The 19,774-nt window shown below is 62.1% G+C and overlaps 2 protein-coding genes across 2 annotated transcripts; both read left to right on the top strand.

The window, feature by feature from the left end:
• On the top strand, positions 1-3,402 carry LOC104302523 (phospholipase A2, membrane associated). Its single transcript, XM_054175911.1, has 4 exons — positions 1-43; positions 1,901-2,045; positions 2,234-2,340; positions 3,257-3,402. The coding sequence occupies exons 1-4, from the start codon at positions 7-9 to the stop codon at positions 3,400-3,402; spliced, it is 435 nt and encodes a 144-aa protein (XP_054031886.1). The 5' UTR covers positions 1-6.
• Positions 3,403-5,334: 1,932 nt separating this feature from the next.
• Positions 5,335-8,748, top strand: LOC104302522 (basic phospholipase A2 sphenotoxin subunit B). The gene is made up of 5 exons (XM_009903037.2): positions 5,335-5,345; positions 5,714-5,766; positions 6,177-6,321; positions 7,346-7,455; positions 8,624-8,748. The coding sequence occupies exons 2-5, from the start codon at positions 5,727-5,729 to the stop codon at positions 8,746-8,748; spliced, it is 420 nt and encodes a 139-aa protein (XP_009901339.2). The 5' UTR covers positions 5,335-5,345; positions 5,714-5,726.
• Positions 8,749-19,774: the final 11,026 nt, after the last annotated feature.

Here is a 19,774-nt window from a genome sequence, read left to right as displayed (position 1 = left end):
CTGAGGATGAGGAATCTCCTCTTTGCCGTGCTCTTGGCTTGTGGTGAGTGCCCCAGGGTCACTGGGCTGCCTTGGGAGCTCCTCTGTGCGGCAGGGGTTAAAAGGACCTCACCCCCCCCCCCCACCTCCCCCCGAGTCTTTGTGCGTGGTCTGGGGGCTTGGTTTCAACCTGGCTGCTTCTCTCTGGTGCTTCAGGGGGCAGTGCTCTGCGTGCCAGGGAAGCTCTGGGGCTGCTCAGATCCAGGGGTTTCATGCCCAGGAGCCCTGCAGCCTGTTGGGAACCTGCTTGCCTGGGGCTGAGCCTGGCAAGGGGGCATTGGCAGCCAGCAATGGCATCAGCTGCCAGGCTGGGGCAGGCTGCCCAGAGAGCCTCTGCAGGCATTCCAGCCCCCAGCTGGCTCTGCTCCTGGGTGACCTGCTCCTGGTGCTCCTGCTCTGGCAGGGGGGGGTGGACTGGATGAGGGGTTTTTTTGGGGGGGTTCCCTTCCTCATGGGGAAGAAACTTCTTCCTAACATCCAATCTGATGGGAGGTGGGAGATGGGATAGGGGATAGGGGAGATGGGATAGGGGAGATGGGATATGCTCTGGTTTGTGCCTGCTATCACCTGGCTTTGGAATAGGGGATATGGGATATGGGATATAGGATAGGGGATGGGGATATGGGGTAGGGGATATGGGATATGGGGCAGGGGATATGGGATAGTGGATAGGGGATAGGGGACATGGGGTAGGGCATAGGGGGTAGGGGATATGGGATAGGGGATATGGGGTAGGGGATAGGGGGTAGGGAATATGGGATAGGGGATATGGAGTAGGGAATAGGGGGTAGGGGATATGGGATAGGGGATATGGGGTAGGGGATAGGGGATATGGGATAGGGGATATAGGATAGGGGATATGGGATAGGGGATATAGGATAGGGGATAGGGGATATGGGATAGAGGATATGGGATAGGGGATAGGGGATAGGGGATAGGGGATAGGGGATAGGGGATAGGGGATAGGGGATATGGGATAGGGGATAGGGGATAGGGGATAGGGGATATGGGATAGAGGATATGGGGTAGGGGATATGGGATAGGGGATAGGGGATATGGGATAGAGGATAGGGGATAGGGGATAGGGGATATGGGATAAGGGATAGGAGTTATGGGATAGGGGATAAGAGGTATGGGATATGGGATATGGGATCTGGGATCTGCCCTAGTTTGTGCCTGCAGTCACCTGGCTTTGGGAAAAATCCCTGCTGGAGCTGTTTCACCAAGGGCTGCAGCCTGCCTCTCCATACCCATGTGGGTTGTGCAGGCTGGAGAGGAGAAGGCTCCCAGGGAGACCTCATTGTGCCCTTCCAGGATCTGCAGGGGGCTCCAAGAAAGCTGGGGAGGGACTTTTGAGGGTGTCAGGGAGGGATAGGACTGGGGGGGATGGAGCAAAAGTAGAAGTGGGGAGATTGAGGTTGGCTGTGAGGAAGAAGTTGTTCCCCAGGAGGGTGGTGAGAGCCTGGCACAGGCTGCCCAGGGAGGTGGTGGAAGCCTCCTGCCTGGAGGTGTTTGCAGCCAGGCTGGAGGTGGCTGTGAGCAACCTGCTGCGGTGTGAGGTGTCCCTGCCCATGGCAGGGGGGTTGGAGCTGGCTGAGCCTGGAGCTCCCTTCCAACCCTGACGATTCTGTGGTTCTGTGACTGTGATGCTGTGAGCTGGGAGGCTGCACACAGCACACAGCAGCCTGGGGAGGTGTTTGCAGGGGTTGGTGGTGGTGGTTTGGAGCTTCTCAGGGCTCACCTCCCTGGCAGGCTCTGCTTCCAGCAAGCCCCAGACTTATTTAACGCAGGGCACCGCAGTCAGCCTGGCCCTCTGTCCTTCTGTCCCTCTGTCCTTCCGTCCCTCCCGTCCCCGGCTCAGGGCTGCTGCCCGCTCGCAGCAGCGTCGTGGAGCTGGAGCGGATGATCCGGGCGAGCACCGGCAGAAGCGCCCTCTGGTCCTACAGCTGGTACGGCTGCTTCTGCGGCATCGGGGGCAGAGGCACCCCGCTGGACTCCACCGACCGGTGAGGACCCGAAGAGCATCTCCCCCCCCTGCCCCACTGCCCCCCCAAACCTCCTCACCAGCAGCCTCGGAGGGGGGGAGGTTGGGGCCGTGCCGCATCTCGCCGCTGCCTGATCACCCCCTGCAACCTGAGGCTCGGGAGCCAAGGGAGGCTTGCAGGGCAGCGCTGTGATGTGGTCCTTCCCCCAGCTGCTGCCAGGCACACGACTGCTGCTACAGGAGGCTGAGGGAGGGCAGCTGCAGCCCCCTGGTCACCCCCTACCACTTCAGCACCACCGATGGAGACATCGTCTGCAGTGAGTACTGGGAGAGCAGAGTGGGTCAGGCTTGGAAGGGACCTTCAAGATCAGCCAGTTCCAAGCCCCCTGCCACGGGCAGGGACCCCTCCCACCAGCCCAGGCTGCTCAAGGCCTCATCCAGCCTGGCCCTGAGCACCTCCAGGGAGGGGGCAGCCACAGCCTCCCTGGGCAGCCTGTGCCAGTGGCTCCCCAGCCTCACTCTGTAAAGCTTTCCTGCCCAGCCTCCAGTCTCAACCTCCCCAGTCTCCAGTCTCAACCTCCCCAGTCTCCAGTCTCAATCTCCCCAACCTCCAGTCTCAGTCTCCCCAGTCTCCAGTCTCAGCCTCCCCAGTCTCCAGTCTCAGTCTCCCCAGCCTCCAGTCTCAGCCTCCCCAGTCTCCAGTCTCAGTCTCCCCAGTCTCCAGTCTCAGTCTCCCCAGCCTCCAGTCTCAGTCTCCCCAATCTCCAGTTTCAGTCTCCCCAGTCTCCAGTCTCAGTCTCTCCAGTCTCAACCTCCCCAACCTCCAGTCTCAGTCTCCCCAGCCTCCAGTCTCAACCTCCCCTCTCCCAGCTCCAATCCATTCCCTCTTGCCCTCCCCCAAGCCCTTGTGAGGAGTCCCTCCCCAGCTTCCTCCTAAGCCCCTTTCAGGCAGCAGGTCCCAGAGAGGTGGGGAACCAGCACTGCTCCCCCACAGCACCCCAGCCCCAGAGCAAGGCACACAGGAGGGCATCCCCCTGGGGACCAACCCAGCCTGGTGCTCAGCCTGGGGGGCACACAGGGCATGAGAAACCAGTGGGCACCGTGGGGGGCACGGGCAGCCTGGAGCCTGCTTGTGCACTTCCCCTGGGCACTGGGGAGCCCTGAGGGGACTCCATCACCCCTGGCAGCCCCCAAGGCCACCAGAGAGCGTTGTGTTTGCCTCCACACACACAGGTAAAGAGCAGAGCTGGTGCAGGAGAGAGACCTGCCTGTGTGACAAGGAGGTGGCATCCTGCTTCGCCAGCGCCCTGGGGTCCTACAACAGCTCCTACCGCTTCTACTTCAGGCTGAGGTGCAGAGGAAGCAAGCTCCAGTGCTGAGGGAGGCAAAGCTGTGCCCAGCTTCCCAGGTTGGGACTGGTTTTACCCCTGGCTACAGCCTGATGTGGGGGCTGAAGGGACCTGGAGCCACCGAGGCTCCCTGCGAGGTGCTTGGGGTGAGGAGAGGCCAGGGATGGACTTCCCCCCCCTGGCGCCCACAGAGCACAGCAGCTGCCCCTGGGGGGTCCTTCCTCCCCTCTCTTTCGCTTCTCATTTGGTTTCCCAGCAAAGATGACTCAATAAAAGGTGTCCAGGAGGATTCTCTGGGGTGCCTTTGTCTGTCATGGTGGCATCTGTGGGCAGCTTACTGGAGAGCAGCCCCCAAGAAAGAGCCTTGGGGGTGCAGGGTGCTGAGCAGCTCCCCAGCAGCCAGCAGTGCCCTCCTGCAGCCCTGCAGGCAGCTGTGTGCTGGCTGCAGCCACAGCAGGGTGGGCAGCAGAGGGGATTCTGCCCCTGGGCTCTGCTCTGCTCACACCTCACCTCCAAGCCTGCCTCCAGCTCTGCTGTCCCCAGCAGCAGAAGGACACAGAGCTGCTGGAGGCAGTCCAGAGGAGGCCACAGAGAGGATCCACAGTGTGCTCAGGGCCACATCTGGTTTGACCTTGGATGTCTCCAGGCATGAGGCTTCCAGCCCCTCTCTGGGCAACCTGTGCCAGTCTTTCACTGCCCTCAGTGTGAAGAACTTCCTCTGGGGGAACCCAGGACTGACCTTGAATCACCTTCCCAGCATGGCCAAGGGACATCTCCCAGGCCCTTGAAAAGCTCAAATCTGCTTCACTCCCACAAGCAGAGAATGGTTGGGGCTGGAAGGGACCTCCAAAGGGCATCCAGTCCATGCCCCTGCAGTCAGCAGGGACATCCTCCCCTAGAGCAGGTTGCCCAGAGCTCTGTTGAGCCTCACCTTGAGTATCCCCAGGGATGGGACCTCAGCTCCCTCCCTGGGCAGCCTGCTGCAGTGTTCCAGCAGCCTCCTGGTGCAGAACTTGTTCCTCACATCCAATCTAACTCTGCTCTGCTCTCATTTCAAACCACTGCTCCTCATCCTGTCCCTGCAGGCCTTTGCAAACAGCCTCTCTGCAGCCTTCCTGTAGCCCCCTTCAGGTCCTGGCAGGCTGCTGCTGGGATGCAGAAGCTGACTCAGGGTTTTGCTTGAGTCCTGTGTCCAGCTCTGGGCTCCTCAGGTCAGGAAAGAGGTTGAGCTGCTGGAAGGTGTCCAGAGAAGGGCAACAAAGCTGGGGAGGGGTCTGGAGCACAGCCCTGGGAGGAGAGGCTGAGGGAGCTGGGGTTGCTTAGCCTGCAGAAGAGGAGGCTCAGGGGAGACCTTCTTGCTCTCTCCAACTCCCTGAAGGGAGCTTGGAGCCAGATGGGGGTTGGGCTCTTCTCCCAGCAGCAGAACAAGAGGACACAGTCTCAAGCTGTGCCAGGGGAGGTTTAGGCTGGTGGTGAAGAGAAAGTTCTTCCCAGCAAGAGACATTGGCCATGGGAATGTGCTGCCCAGGGAGGTGGTGGAGTCCCCAGCCCTGGAGGTGTTCAAGAGGGGCCTGGATGTGGCCCTTGGAGCCATGGTGTAGCTGTCAGGAGGTGCTGGGTGCCAGCTTGGACTTGCTGAGCTCTGAGCTCTTTTCCAGCCTTACTGACTGTATGATTCCACCCCCCCCCAGTGCACCACTGTGGCCCTGAGGCTCCTCAGCTGGGGGCAGAGTGTGAGCTTCCTCCTCGGGGTGGAAATGCTGCTGCCTGGCCAGCTCACCCCACCCAGTGCCAGGGTGCTGGGGGTATTTCTGGGGTTCCTGTGAAGAGGAAGGATGGCACTTGGGCTTCTGCAGAAGAGCCCAGTCAGCAGCTTGTGGGTGAAACGAACCTCCCCCTGCAGGCAGCACAGCCTATATAAAGCAGGTCCTGCTGGCTGCAGGCTCCTGAGAGCAGGGGGAGGCTTTCCTGAGGTGAGCAGGGATGGAGGAGAAGCCTCTCCTCCTGGAACCAGAAGCCGTGGGGAGAGGGCATCCCTGCTGGGAAGCAGGAGGAGAAGCCAGGCCAGCTGGGATGCCAGCCCCGAGGCAGAGCCCCACGGCCCTCAGGGGCTGTTCCTTCCTCCAGCTGCTCTTCCTTCCCCTTCACCTTGCTTTTCCCCCAGCCTGCTGCCTCCTGCTGCCTCTCCCTCCCCACCCCTGAGCACACTTTGCCCCTCTCCAGCTGCCCCAGCCCCTGGAGGTGGGGAGCAGCTCTGCCCCCGGGCAGGGGGAGGGAAGCACAGCAGGCAGGGGTCTGTGGAAGGGGTTAATGGTTTGGTTTCCTTCCCCCCCACCCCCAGGGCTGTCAGAAGGATGAACTCTCTCCTGGCCTTCACTCTGCTGCTTGCTCTGGGTAAGTGTCCTCTCCCACACCGTGCCCAGGCCCTCCTGCAGGATGCATCCCTGGCCAGCAGGACCGGGCTGGGGATGGCTTCACCCTCCCCCACCCCCACCCCTGCCCTCAGCTGGCAGTGGCTCTGCATCTGCTCCTTCCCAAGGCTCACAGGCACCTGCCTGCTGCCCATCTAGGGGCTGGAGGGGTCTGGGGATGCCAGTGGGGAGCTGGGCTGGCATCCCAGCTGGCCTGGCTTCTCCTCCTGCTTCCCAGCAGGGATGCCCTCTCCCCACAGTCCCAGGAGGAAAGGCAGGAGAGGCTTCTCCTCCATCCCTGCCCACCCCAGGAAAGCCTCCCCCTGCTCTCAGGAGCCTGCAGCCAGCAGGATCTGCTTCACCTAGGGTTTGCTGCCTGCTTTTCCCACCCAGGCTTGGCCCCAGCTGGTGGAGGAATCCTGCAGCTCTACAAGATGATCAAAAAAGCCACAGGGAAGAATGCTCTGCTGCATTACTCCTCCTATGGCTGCTACTGTGGCCTGGGGGGCAGGGGGACACCCATGGATGCCACAGACAGGTAAGTGCCCACCTCAGAACCCCACAATGGTTGGGGGCAGTGGGCTGAACTTTCCTCCCCAGCACACAGGGGTTGGAAGGGACCCCTGGAGACCATCAGGGCAGGTCCCACAGGAATGCATCCAGGTGGCTCTTGAATGCCCCCACACCAGGAGACTCCCTGGGCAGCCTGCTCCAGGCCTCCAGCACCCTCACACCAAGCAGCTTTCTCCTCCTGCTCAGGTGGAACCTCCTGAGTGCCAGTTTGTGCTCCTTGGGCTGTCCCTGGGCACCACTGAGCAGAGCCTGGCCCCAGCCTCTTGCCCCCCAGCCTTTAGCTCTTGCTGAGCATTGCTCAGCTGCCCTCTGGGGCTGCTCTTCCCCAGGCTCAGCAGCCTGGAGGGCTCTCAGCCCCTCTCAGTTTCTCCTTGTGTTGAGATGGAACTTCCTGGGCTCCACTTTGTGTCTGGTTCCCTTCATCTCCTCACAGGAGACCCCTGGGAAGAGCAGCCTGGCCCCTTCCTCTTGACACCCACCCTCCAGAGTCCCAGCAACCTTCCCCTGCCCTCCTCTCAGCCTTCCCTTCTCCAGGCTAAACAGCTCCAGGGCTCTCTGCCTGCACAAACCCTTCACAGAATCAACCAGGCTGGAAAAGAGCTCAGAGCTCAGCAAGTCCAAGCTGGCACCCAGCACCTCCTGGCAGCTAAACCATGGCTCCAAGGGCCACAGCCAAGCCCCTCTTGAACACCTCCAGGGCTGGGGACTCCACCACCTCCCTGGGCAGCACATCCCAATGGCCAAAAGAACTTTCTCCTCCCCTCCAGCCTGGCACAGCTTGAGGCTGTGTCCTCTTGTTCTGCTGCTGGGTGCCTGGGGCAAGAACCCAACCCCCACCTGGCTCCAAGCTCCCTTCAGGGGGTTGGGGAGAGCAAGAAGGTCTCCCCTGAGCCTCCCCTTCTGCAGGCTCTCCAAATATGGGGAGGGAAGGAGAGGGGTTAAAAATAAACCCAACCCAACCTCCCCCCCAACCTCTCTCTGCCCCTCAGGTGCTGCCAGCTGCATGATCAGTGCTACAGCAGCCTCCTGCAGAGGTACCACTGCGATGCCAAGGTGCAGAGCTACAGCTTCAGCTGGCTTGGGGGCCACCCCACCTGCAGTAAGTGAGACCTGGGGGGGGGGGTTTTAGGCTGTGCCTTTAACATGTGTCCTCCCCTCCCCAGATCCTGAGCAGGGGGTGGTAGGATGTGAATCAAATCCCCACTGGGTGTAAACCAAACAAATAAAGAGAGGGGGGAATGATGATGAGCTCTAAGCAATCCCTCTGGCCAGATCATGGGCATGAAGTTAGGTGTCAGGATCTGCAAGGGGCTCCAGGGAAGCTGGGGAGGGACTTCTGAGGCTGTCAGGGAGGGATAGGGCTGGGGGGGATGGAGCAAAAGTAGAAGTGGAGAGGCTGAGATTGGATGTGAGGCAGAAGTTGTTCCCCAGGAGGGTGGTGAGAGCCTGGCACAGGCTGCCCAGGGAGGTGGTGGAAGCCTCCTGCCTGGAGGTGTTTGCAGCCAGGCTGGAGGTGGCTGTGAGCAACCTGCTGTGGTGTGAGGTGTCCCTGCCCATGGCAGGGGGTTGGGGCTGGCTGAGCCTTGAGCTCCCTTCCAGCCCTGCCAGTTCTGTGAGTCTGTGATGTGTACACTAAATTTTCTCTCTTTTTTTGCTGCTTCCTCACTCTGGGGAGCACTGACTGTGCTTCTGCTGGCTCTTTTCTGACCTTGGCTGCATTGCTTTGCTTTGGCTAAGTCTAACAGAACATGAGCAGAGGGCTGGAGCTGCTCTGCTGTGAGCACAGCCTGAGGGAGTTGGGGTTGTGCAGGCTGGAGAGGAGAAGGCTCCCAGGAGACCTCATTGTGGCCTTCCAGGATCTGAAGGGGGCTGCAAGAAAGCTGGGGAGGGACTTTTGAGGCTGTCAGGGAGGGATAGGACTGGGGGGGATGGAGCAAAACTAGAAGTGGGGAGATTGAGATTGGCTGTGAGGAAGAAGTTGTTCCTCAGGAGGGTGGTGAGAGCCTGGCACAGGCTGCCCAGGGAGGTGGTGGAAGCCTCCTGCCTGGAGGTGTTTGCAGCCAGGCTGGAGGTGGCTGTGAGCAACCTGCTGCGGTGTGAGGTGTCCCTGCCCATGGCAGGGGGTTGGAGCTGGCTGAGCCTTGAGCTCCCTTCCAACCCTGACCATTCTGTGAGTGTAACCAGGACCCTGGCCCAGGAGCTGTGCTCTGTCTGTCCCCTACCTTCCCAAAAGCCAAAGCTGACCCTGGGCTGCCTTCTGCCTGCAGATGAGGAGTCCTGGTGCAGCCACCACTCCTGTGAGTGTGACCTCAGCCTGGCTCTCTGCCTCAAGAGGAACATCAGGAGCTACAAGGTGAAGCACCTCTTCCACAAGAGGAACAAGTGCTACTGAGGGGAGCTGGGATGTGTGGCTGGAGCGTGGAGCAGCCCTGCAGCCTCCTCCTGCATGGAGCAGCTCTGCAGCCTCCTCCTGCATGGAGCAGCTCTGCAGCCTCCTCCTGCATGGAGCAGCCCTGCAGCCTCCTCCTGCATGGAGCAGCCCTGCAGCCTCCTCCTGCATGGAGCAGCCCTGCAGCCTCCTCCTGCATAGAGCAGCCCTGCAGCCTCCTCCTGCATGGAGCCCCCCTGCAGCCTCCTCCTGCATGGAGCCCCCCTGCAGCCTCCTCCTGCATAGAGCAGCCCTGCAGCCTCCTCCTGCATGGAGCCCCCCTGCAGCCTCCTCCTGCATGGAGCCCCCCTGCAGCCTCCTCCTGCATGGAGCCCCCCTGCAGCCTCCTCCTGCATGGGGCACCCCTGCAGCCTCCTCCTGCATGGAGCCCCCCTGCAGCCTCCTCCTGCATAGAGCAGCTCTGCAGCCTCCTCCTGCATGGGGCACCCCTGCAGCCTCCTCCTGCAGCCTCCTCCAGCTCAGTGCTGCTGGAAATGTAATCGGTGTGACAATAAACCAGCTGCTCAAAGCAGCCCAGGCCTCTGTCAGCTGCTGCTGGCCAGAGAGAGAACTCCTCATCAGTTCAGGGCTTCACAGAATGGTTTGGGATGGAAGGGACCTTAAAGTCCATCCAGTCCCAGCCCCCCTGCCATGGGCAGGGACACCTCCCACTGGGGCAGGTCGCTCCAGGTCTCATCCAGCCTGGCCTTGAGCACCTCCAGGGAGGAGGCAGCCACAGCCTCCCTGGGCAGCCTGTGCCAGGCTCTCCCTACCCTCACTGTGAAGAATTTCTTCCTCATCTCCAGTCTCAATCTCCCCTCCCCAGGCTTCACTCCATTCCCTCTCATCCTACCCCTGCAAGCCCTTAGGAAGAGTTCCCTCCCCAGCTCCCCTGCAGCCCCCTTGGGGTACTGGCAGGCTGCTGTGAGGCTCTCCCCGGAGCCTTCTCTCCTCCAGGCTGCACAGCCCCAACTTGTTTCGATGCTGTGCTTCAAGCCTGGCCTGCAAACACTCCAAGTCCTCCTCCCCCGAACCACCGAGGAGCTCCAGCTCGGCCCCTGCGTCACTCGGGGCCCGGGGGGAGAGGGCTGGGAGGGGGCTGTGGCCTCGGCCAGGGAGGGAAGGGGCGTAGCACCGAGTGGGTTTGGGACCGAGGAATCGCTTCAGCGCTTCCACTTTGGAGCCTGCAAAGGCTGGAGACAGAGGGCAGCCTCTCCCCTGGCAGCGAGGAAGCAGAGCTGGAGCAAATCCCCCCCAGCCCCCTCCCCCGGTGAGCAGCTCCCACCCCGGTCCCACCGCGGAGGGAGGGATGCTGGCAGGAGGGAGCAGGAGGGCTGCCTGCTGCTTGCTTCCCGTGGCAGGAGATGAAGAGGCAGAGCTTTCAGCCTGAAGCAAGCAAAAGAGAGCCAAAAAGCAGCTGGGGAGTTGCAGCTCTGCTGCTGGGAAGTGCCAAAAGGGGTGGGATGGGAGGTGGGAGATGCTGGGGGGGTGGGATGGGAGGTGGGATGGGAGGTGGGAGATGCTGGGGAGGTGGGATGGGAGGTGGGAGATGCTGGGGGGTGGGATGGGAGGTGGGAGATGCTGAGGGGGTGGGATGGGAGGTGGGAGATGCTGGGGGGTGGGATGGGAGGTGGGAGATGCTGGGGAGGTGGGATGGGAGGTGGGAGATGCTGGGGGGAGGGGGGACAGCTTCAGGAAGGGTTTGCTTCTGGCCAGCAGGCAGCAACATTTGTCAGCAGGAGGAGATGGCCTCAAGCTGCACCAGGAGAGGTTTAGCTTGGCCATGAGGGATGATCTCCTCCCCTCAGGGCCTGGCCCAGGCTGCCCAGGGCAGGTGGAGCCCCCATCCCTGGAGGGGTGTCAGAGCTGGGGGGGATGTGGTGCTGAGGGGCACTGCTCAGTGGTGCCCTGGCAGGGCTGGGGTGAAGGGTTGGATGTGGTGGTCTCAAAGGTCCCTTCCAACCACAAGGGCTCTGTGGCTCTGGCACAGATGCAGGAGGCCTTTGGCTGCCTTCCTCCCTCCAAATTTTGGGGTCCCCTGACTTGTTTTCAGAAGGAGCAGGCTTGCATGGCAGCCCCTGTCAGCCAGCCCTGCTGTGGGGCTCAGCCTGTCCTCTCCTTCTCCTCCCAGGCTCTGCTGAGAGGAAGATGAAGGTCCTGCTGGTGCTGGGGATGCTGCTTGCCTGCAGTAAGTGCAGCCATTCCCCATCCCCACGCCTGGGAGCCAAGCTGTGGCCCCACACCAACGTAGGGAGCACCCCCAGACCCCTCTGAGCATCCCCCTGGGAGCCAAGCTGTGGCCCCACAAAGGGAGCACCCCCAAACCCCTCTGAGCATCCCCCTGGGAGCCAAGCTGTGGGGCCACATAGGGAGCACCCCCAAACCCCTCTGAGCATCCTCCTGGGAACCAAGCTGTGGCCCCACATAGGGAGCACCCCCAAACCCCTCTGAGCATCCTCCTGGGAACCAAGCTGTGGCCCCACATAGGGAGCACCCCCAAACCCCTCTGAGCATCCTCCTGGGAGCCAAGCTGTGGCCCCACATAGGGAGCACCCCCAAACCCCTCTGAGCATCCCCCTGGGAGCCAAGCTGTGGCCCCACATAGGGAGCACCCCCAAACCCCTCTGAGCATCCTCCTGGGAGCCAAGCTGTGGGGCCACATAGGGAGCACCTCCAAACCCCTCTGAGCATCCCCAGCTCCCCCAGCAAAGCCTTTTTCTCCCTGCTGGCTCCCCAGGCCTCATTACAAACAGAACCTGCCCCCCAAAACAGCCTTTCTCTGGTCACCCCAGGTGTGTTCTCAGCTCAGGGGAAGCACCCAAGTGCCATTGCCCCGGGACTGGAGGGAAGCACTGTAGGAAACCTGACAGCCCTGAGCTGCTACTCAGGACGGGGCAGAGGCACAGCCAGGGCTTCCCTGGACAGGTACAGCCAACACCAAACCCCGGGAGGGCTAATGCTGGCCCGGGGGAGGGCTAATACTGGCCCGGGGGAGGGCTAATGCTGACCCCGGGCGAGGGCTAAGCTCATGGCTTTCAGCAGCCCCAGCAGCACCCTCTGAAGCTCTGCACAGATGCAGGACAAGGCAAAGGGCAGCAGCGGGAAGGGAACAGGTTTTAGGGAAGGGGTAGGGGTGGTGGGGGGAAAGCAAGGCGGTGTTCCCCCCTCCCCTAATCGCAGCCCTGGGGGCAGGAGGGTTGTGCGGGTGAGGAGCGGCTGAAGCCAGCGGGGCGGCGCCGGAGGATGGGGACAGCTCCCAGCACGAAGCCAGGAGGCGCAGGGGCTCCAGGGCCCGGGCAGGGGCTCCGGTACCCGGGCAAGGGCTCCTGGACCCGGGCAGGGGCTCCAGGGCCCGGGCAGGGGCTCCGGCACCCGGGCAAGGGCTCCTGGACCCGGGCAGGGGCTCCAGGGCCCGGGCAGGGGCTCCGGTACCCGGGCAGGGGCTCCTGGACCCGGGCAGGGGCTCCGGCACCCGGGCAGGGGCTCCGGCACCCGGGCAGGGGCTGTATGGGGAAACGAAGCAGCAGCTGGGTGTGGGAAGGGGGCTGGAAAGAGCAGCTCCCGGGTGGCTCGGGGCAGCAGGAGGGACGCAGACGGCGGTGGCTTTTCTCTCCCCGCACGCAGAGCCTGTTGCAGGTAGGTTAGAAGCAGCCGGTGCCCCCCCGGGGGATGAGGCCAGGCTCTGCCTCTCGCCACAGGTGCTGCCTGCTCCGCTCCTGCTGCTACGCCAGGCTGGCTGCTCGGCGCTGCCGTCTGGGACCCATCCAGCCCCTCTCAGCATCCCAGCCCGGCATCCCCAGCTGCAGTGAGTTGCCTGCAGCCCTGGTTTGGGACGGCTCTCCCCGCACCGCCTCCCTCCTTTGCGCTGCCCTCCTTTTTTTTGGGGGGGGGGGAGGGCAGCACCCTGGGGACCTTGAGGAGAAGGTCTGAGGGGTGCTTTCTCTCCGCTCCCCGCAGGATCGGGGTCCTGGTGCCAGCGGGGAGCCTGCAGGTGCGAGCGGGCAGCTCGGCTCTGCCGGCTGCGCGGCCGGGGGCTGCCGCAGCCTCGCCGCAAGTGCCGGGGCCCAGCCGGGCGCTGCTGAAACCACCTCCGGGCTGATAAGCGAAGGGGCGGCCGGAGCGTTTCCCAAGCCCTGGCGGGGGCTCCTCCTTGGGGCCCTGGTGTTTTTTCTCTGGCTGGGGGCGGGAGGAGAGCAGCCCTCCGGGGAGGTTGAGTCAGCGGCCACCGGCTGCGGGGAGGGCGAGCGGCGCAGATGCAACCTTTCAGCCGAGAAAAACAAGGGAGGGAGGGAGGGAAGGGAAAAGGGAAGGGAAGGGGGAAGGGAAAAGGGAAGGGAAGGGAAAAGGGAAGGGAAGGGAAAAGGGAAGGGAAGGGAAAAGGGAAGGGAAGGGAAAAGGGAAGGGAAAAGGGAAGGGAAAAGGGAAGGGAAAAGGGAAGGGGGAAGGGAAGGGAAGGGAAGGGAAGGGAAGGGAAGGGAAGGGAAGGGAAGGGAAGGGAAGGGAAGGGAAGGGAAGGGAAGGGAAGGGAAGGGAAGGGAAGGGAAGGGAAGGGAAGGGAAGGGAAGGGAAGGGAAGGGGGGACACCTGCGCTGCCGAGGGTGCAATGGAAACCAGCGAGGCTCATTTCCCCTCGGCTCAGCTTCCCACGCAGCCTCCCAGCTCCCTCGGAGCATTTTGTTTTTAACTATCATTCATTTTTAGGGGGGGTTTGGGGGGTGGTTCTCTTTGTTTTGCTTCACCGCAGCTTCTGCTGCTGCTGCCGGGAAATAAAAGCAGAGGGTTGCAAAACTTCTGTCCTCGGTGTGACGATGTGAGCCCAGCCGCCAGCAGCCATCCCCCCTCGCAGGCAGCAGGGGGAGGATGACCTCTTAGCTCCCAAGGAAACCACCGAATCTCAGCGTGGTAAGGGTTGGAAGGGACCTCTGGAGCTCCTCCAGCCCAAGCCCCCTGCTCCAGCAGGGCTCCCCCAGCACCCTGCCCAGCAGCACAATGCCCCAGGAGGGGGTTGGGAGCTCTCCACACCAGGAGACTCCACAGCCTCTCTGGGCAGCCTGCTCCAGGGCTCCAGCACCCTCACACCTAACAACTTTCTCCTCCTGGGTTCCAGTTTGTGCCCACTGCCCCTTGGTCTGTCCCTGGGCACCACTGACAGGCATCTGGCCCCAGCCTCTTGCCCCCCAGCCTTTAGCTCTTGCTGAGCATTGCTCAGCTCCCCTCTGGGGCTGCTCTTCTCCAGGGGCTCTCAGCCTTTGCTCTTCACAGAGCTGCTCCAGGCCCCTCAGCATCTCTGTAGCCTCTGCTGGACTCTCTCCAGCAGTTCCCTGTCTCTCCTGAACCAGAGCCCACAGCTACACCCACACCTCCAGATGAGGCCTCACTAGGGCAGAGGAGAGGGGGAAAAGAACCTCCCTCATCCTGCTGGCCACCCTCTTCTTGATGCACCCCAGGACACCACTGCCCTTCCTGGCCCTGAGCTCAACCTGTGGGCTCATGGTGACCTTCTTGGGCATCAACACACTGAGAAGAGGAGCAGCAGAGAGCAAAGCAGCTGCCAGAGAGTGCTGACTGCAACCCAGCTAGCAGGAGCTTCCTGAGTGCCACATGGCCCTGGGGAAGGTTTGCATGGGGGAAGCCACAGCTGGGGCAGCAATGCAGCAGCAGCACTGCACTCCCTCAGCAGTTCCCTGTCTCTCCTGAGCTGCTGAGCCCGAAGCTGTGCTCAGCACTGCAGCTGTGGCCTCAGCCCCGCGGAGCAGAGGGGATCCCCACCACGAGATGACACCTGAGAGGTGATGCACTCCCCCCCACCAAGAAGCCTCTGCCCCTCTGCTCAAGCCCTGCAGCCTCCAGGCTCTGAGCCCTTGGGGCAGGACAGAGCCATCAGAGGCCAGAGGCGGTGCAGGGGGCCGCGGGCAGGCGAGGAGCCGCGGCAGGGCCGGGCGCTGGCAACCTCTGCTGCGGTGGGGTGGCCACAGCTGGCTTCACAGCCAGAGCACAGCAAAACATCTCTCTCACCAGACAAGAATGTTTTGGCCCAATTCTGCACCAGCCCCCTAGGAAAAGGCAGTTCAGGCGGTGGCTGCTTCCCCCCTGCCCGCTGCAGCATCCCCACGGCGTTGGTGCTCTGTCCTGCAGAGCAGCCCAGCAGGGCTGAGCCCAGGGAGGTGTCAGTGCTGCTGACCCCTGGGAGGTGTCAGTGCTGCTGAGCCCTGGGGAGGTGTCAGTGCTGCTGAGCCCAGGGAGGTGTCAGTGCTGCTGACCCCTGGGAGGTGTCACTGCTGCTGACCCCTGGGGAGGTGTCAGTGCTGCTGAGCCCAGGGAGGTGTCAGTGCTGCTGACCCCTGGGAGGTGTCAGTGCTGCTGACCCCTGGGAGGTGTCAGTGCTGCTGAGCCCTGGGGAGTGTCAGTGCTGCTGACCCCTGGGGAGGTGTCAGTGCTGCTGACCCCTGGGGAGGTGTCAGTGCTGCTGACCCCTGGGGAGGTGTCAGTGCTGCTGAGCCCTGGGGAGGTGTCAGTGCTGCTGAGCCCTGGGAGGTGTCAGTGCTGCTGACCCCTGGGGGGTGTCAGTGCTGCTGACCCCTGGGAGGTGTCAGTGCTGCTGACCCCTGGGAGGTGTCAGTGCTGCTGAGCCCAGGGAGGTGTCAGTGCTGCTGAGCCCAGGGAGGTGTCAGTGCTGCTGAGCCCTGGGAGGTGTCAGTGCTGCTGAGCCCTGGGGAGGTGTCAGTGCTGCTGAGCCCAGGGAGGTGTCAGTGCTGCTGACCCCTGGGAGGTGTCACTGCTGCTGACCCCTGGGGAGGTGTCAGTGCTGCTGAGCCCAGGGAGGTGTCAGTGCTGCTGACCCCTGGGAGGTGTCACTGCTGCTGACCCCTGGGGAGGTGTCAGTGCTGCTGAGCCCTGGGAGGTGTCAGTGCTGCTGACCCCTGGGAGGTGTCAGTGCTGCTGACCCCTGGGAGGTGTCAGTGCTGCTGAGCCCTGGGGAGTGTCAGTGCTGCTGACCCCTGGGGAGGTGTCAGTGCTGCTGACCCCTGGGGAGGTGTCAGTGCTGCTGAGCCCTGGGGAGGTGTCAGTGCTGCTGACCCCTGGGAGGTGTCAGTGCTGCTGAGCCCTGGGAGGTGTCAGTGCTGCTGACCCCTGGGGAGGTGTCAGTGCTGCTGAGCCCTGGGAGGTGTCAGTGCTGCTGACCCCTGGGAGGTGTCAGTGCTGCTGAGCCCAGGGAGGTGTCAGTGCTGCTGACCCCTGGGAGGTGTCAGTGCTGCTGAGCCCAGGGAGGTGTCAGTGCTGCTGAGCCCAGGGAGGTGTCAGTGCTGCTGACCCCTGGGAGGTGTCAGTGCTGCTGACCCCTGGGGAGGTGTCAGTGCTGCTGACCCCAGGGAGGTGTCAGTGCTGCTGAGCCCAGGGAGGTGTCAGTGCTGCTGAGCCCAGGGAGGTGTCAGTGCTGCTGAGCCCTGGGAGGTGTCAGTGCTGCTGAGCCCAGGGAGGTGTCAGTGCTGCTGACCCCTGGGGAGTGTCAGTGCTGCTGACCCCTGGGAGGTGTCAGTGCTGCTGACCCCTGGGGAGGTGTCAGTGCTGCTGAGCCCTGGGAGGTGTCAGTGCTGCTGAGCCCAGGGAGGTGTCAGTGCTGCTGAGCCCAGGGAGGTGTCAGTGCTGCTGAGCCCTGGGAGGTGTCAGTGCTGCTGAGCCCAGGGAGGTGTCAGTGCTGCTGACCCCTGGGGAGTGTCAGTGCTGCTGACCCCTGGGAGGTGTCAGTGCTGCTGAGCCCTGGGAGGTGTCAGTGCTGCTGACCCCTGGGAGGTGTCAGTGCTGCTGACCCCTGGGGAGTGTCAGTGCTGCTGACCCCTGGGGAGTGTCAGTGCTGCTGACCCCGGGGAGGTGTCAGTGCTGCTGAGCCCAGGGAGGTGTCAGTGCTGCTGACCCCTGGGAGGTGTCACTGCTGCTGACCCCTGGGAGGTGTCAGTGCTGCTGAGCCCAGGGAGGTGTCAGTGCTGCTGACCCCTGGGAGGTGTCAGTGCTGCTGACCCCTGGGAGGTGTCACTGCTGCTGACCCCTGGGAGGTGTCAGTGCTGCTGACCCCTGGGGAGGTGTCAGTGCTGCTGACCCCTGGGGAGGTGTCAGTGCTGCTGAGCCCTGGGGAGGTGTCAGTGCTGCTGACCCCTATCCTGTGGGGCTGAGCAAGGGAATCTGGCCACAGCAGCAGCCAGGAGACACTTTCTTTCCTTGAGGACTGGTGCTCTGGGCAGCTGCAATTCCAGCCTTGGTTTGCCCCAAAGCTGAAGCCAGCAGCTTCAGGAAATCTGCCTTCAACCAGGCAGAAACCTTTGCCACCCTCCTCACCTAGCAGCATTCAGTCCTGGGGCTGACCAGGAACAAAGAGCTGCTGTTGGCAAGGCACAAATCATGGCTCAGACTCTCCTTGAGGTGGGAGAGGGTAGATCACACAGGCAGGTTGCAGGCCAGGATGAGCTGAAACCTGCTCTCCCTGATTCAGGTCTCCCTTTTGGATTCAGGTCTCCCTGTTTCAGACCTCCCTCTTTCAGGTCTCCCTGCTTGATTCAGGTCTCCCGGTTTCAGATGCTCCTCCTCAGGTTAGGAAAGAGGTTGAGCTGCTGGAAGCTGTCCAGGGAAGGGCAACAAAGCTGGGGAGGGGTCTGGAGCACAGCCCTGGGAGGAGAGGCTGAGGGAGCTGGGGTTGCTTAGCCTGGAGAAGAGGAGGCTCAGGGGAGACCTTCTTGCTCTCTCCAACTCCCTGAAGGGAGCTTGGAGCCAGGTGGGGGTTGGTCTCTTCTCCCAGGCAGGCACCCAGCCCCAGAACAAGAGGACACAGTCTCAAGCTGTGCCAGGGAAGGTTCAGGCTGGATGTGAGGAAGAAATTCTTCCCAGGAAGAGAGATTGGCCATGGGAATGTGCTGCCCAGGGAGGTGGTGGAGTCCCCATCCCTGGAGGTGTTTAGGAAGAGCCTGGCTGAGGCACTTGGAGCCATGGTTGAGTTGATCAGATGGTGCTGGGGGAGAGGTTGGACTGGATGAGCTCAAAACTCTTTTCCAACCTGGTCTGGTCTATTCTATTCTATTCTATTCTATTCTATTCTATTCTATTCTATTCTATTCTATTCTATTCTATTCTATTCCATTCCATTCCATTCCATTCCATTCCATTCCATTCCATTCTACCCCAAGAGTGCTCCCAGCTGAGGGGGGAGACAGAATCAGGGAGTCACAGAACAGTTTGGGTTGGCAAAGACCTTTAAGCTCACCCAGGCCAACCATTCTCTAACTCTACCAAGCCCAGGGCTAAACCCTGGCCCTCAGCACCACAGCTCTGGGGCTTTGAAGCCCCTCCAAGGATGGGGACTCCCCCACCTCCCTGGGCAGCCCTTGTCAGTCTTTGAGAACCTTCTCAGGGAAGAAGTTTCTTCTAATGCCCAACTTAAACCTCTCCTGGCTCAAGCTGAGGCCATTTCCTCTTGTCTTATTGCTTAGCAGCAGGGAGAAGGGATCAACCCCCACCTGCCTCCATGGTCCTTACAGTACAGAGCCAGAAGCTCTGCCCCCAGCCTCCTCTTCCCCAGGCTCAACACCCCCAGCTCCCTCAGCCCTGCTCTCCAGACCCTTCCCCAGCTTTGTTGGCCCTCTCTGGACCTGCTCCAACCTCTCAGTGTCCTCCTTGGAGCGAGGAGCCCAAGCCTGACCCCAGCAGCAGGTCAGCCTTCCCCCTGTGACCTCCAAGGCTCTCCCTCAGGCTCCTGAGGTGATCGACTTGGGGCAGTGTTTTTCCATTTTGGCCCCAGTCCTCTGTCAGGAGATTCTGGGCCTTTCCAGGGCAGGCTGTGCTCCAGGCAGCAGGAGCTGCAGCTTAGGGAGTGCCTGATTGTCCCAGCTCCCTGCCCTCAGGTAACCAAGACAAGAAAGAGGCAGATTGGAAGCCAGATAAGAAGGTGCCAGCTGGTCCCAGCCCGCTGCCCTCGTAACCAAGACAAGAGGACAATGTTGGCTCCTCCTGGCATTGCAACAGGGGCCAGGCAGGGGGGGGTCTGCAGCACCAGGCTGCCCCCAGGAGCAGGGCATCCCTCGGGCAGGGCCTCCTTCCAGTGCCCACAGCGCAGCAGCTCCGGGCAGGACTGTCAATATTTGCCCTCTTGGGGCTCTCCACAGGAGGGGCCCCAGCAGGCAGGCAGGCACAGAGGGAGAGCCTTAAAAAGGGGTCAGCAGCAGCACCTGGGGCTCCCCTCAGCGCTGCAGCTGCCACCACCCCCAGCAGCAGCAGCCATGAAGATCTTCTTGCTGCTCCTTTTGTGTGAGTACCACCCCCGGGGCCAGCTCTCAGCCTTGCTGCCAGGAGGCTGAGCAGAGGAGGGCTGGAGCTGCCCTCCTGTGGGGACAGGCTGAGGGAGCTGGGGTTGTGCAGGCTGGAGAGGAGAAGGCTCCCAGGAGACCTCATTGTGGCCTTCCAGGATCTGCAGGGGGCTCCAAGAAAGCTGGGGAGGGACTTGGAGGTTGGACTTGCTGAGCTCTGAGGTCTTTTCCAACCTTATTGATTCTCTGATTCTAGGATTCTGTGGCTCTGGAGGGTGTCAGGGAGTGAGAGAATCAGAGAATCAGTAAGGTTGGCAAAGACCTCAGAGCTCAGCAAGTCCAAGCTGGCACCCAGCACCTCCTGACAGCTAAACCATGGCTCCAAGGGCCACATCCAAGCCCCTCTTGAACACCTCCAGGGATGGGGACTCCACCACCTCCCTGGGACTGGGGGGGGGTAGAGCAAAACTAGAAGTGGGGAGATTGAGATTGGCTGTGAGGAAGAAGTTGTTCCCCAGGAGGGTGGTGAGAGCCTGGCACAGGCTGCCCAGGGAGGTGGTGGAAGCCTCCTGCCTGGAGGTGTTTGCAGCCAGGCTGGAGGTGGCTGTGAGCAACCTGCTGTGGTGTGAGGTGTCCCTGCCCATGGCAGGGGGTTGGGGCTGGCTGAGCCTTGAGCTCCCTTCCAACCCTGACAATTCTAT

This window comes from Dryobates pubescens, chromosome 33 (assembly GCF_014839835.1).
Source record: "Dryobates pubescens isolate bDryPub1 chromosome 33, bDryPub1.pri, whole genome shotgun sequence".
Taxonomy (NCBI): domain Eukaryota; kingdom Metazoa; phylum Chordata; class Aves; order Piciformes; family Picidae; genus Dryobates; species Dryobates pubescens.
The sequence above is the reverse complement of the archived record's forward strand: the minus strand, read 5'-3'. Positions and strand labels throughout refer to the sequence as shown.

What these genes read in the sequence shown, in the direction of transcription:
- LOC104302522 (XM_009903037.2), top strand. Translation starts at nt 5,727, where the DNA reads ATGAACTCTCTCCTGGCCTTCACTCTGCTGCTTGCTCTGG. An exon ending in CACTCTGCTGCTTGCTCTGG is followed by an intron (nt 5,767 to 6,176) that starts GTAAGTGTCCTC and finishes TTTCCCACCCAG; the next exon opens with GCTTGGCCCCAGCTGGTGGA. An exon ending in TGGGGGCCACCCCACCTGCA is followed by an intron (nt 7,456 to 8,623) that starts GTAAGTGAGACC and finishes TTCTGCCTGCAG; the next exon opens with ATGAGGAGTCCTGGTGCAGC.
- LOC104302523 (XM_054175911.1), top strand. Translation starts at nt 7, where the DNA reads ATGAGGAATCTCCTCTTTGCCGTGCTCTTGGCTTGTG. An exon ending in TGCCGTGCTCTTGGCTTGTG is followed by an intron (nt 44 to 1,900) that starts GTGAGTGCCCCA and finishes TCCCCGGCTCAG; the next exon opens with GGCTGCTGCCCGCTCGCAGC. An exon ending in CGATGGAGACATCGTCTGCA is followed by an intron (nt 2,341 to 3,256) that starts GTGAGTACTGGG and finishes CCACACACACAG; the next exon opens with GTAAAGAGCAGAGCTGGTGC.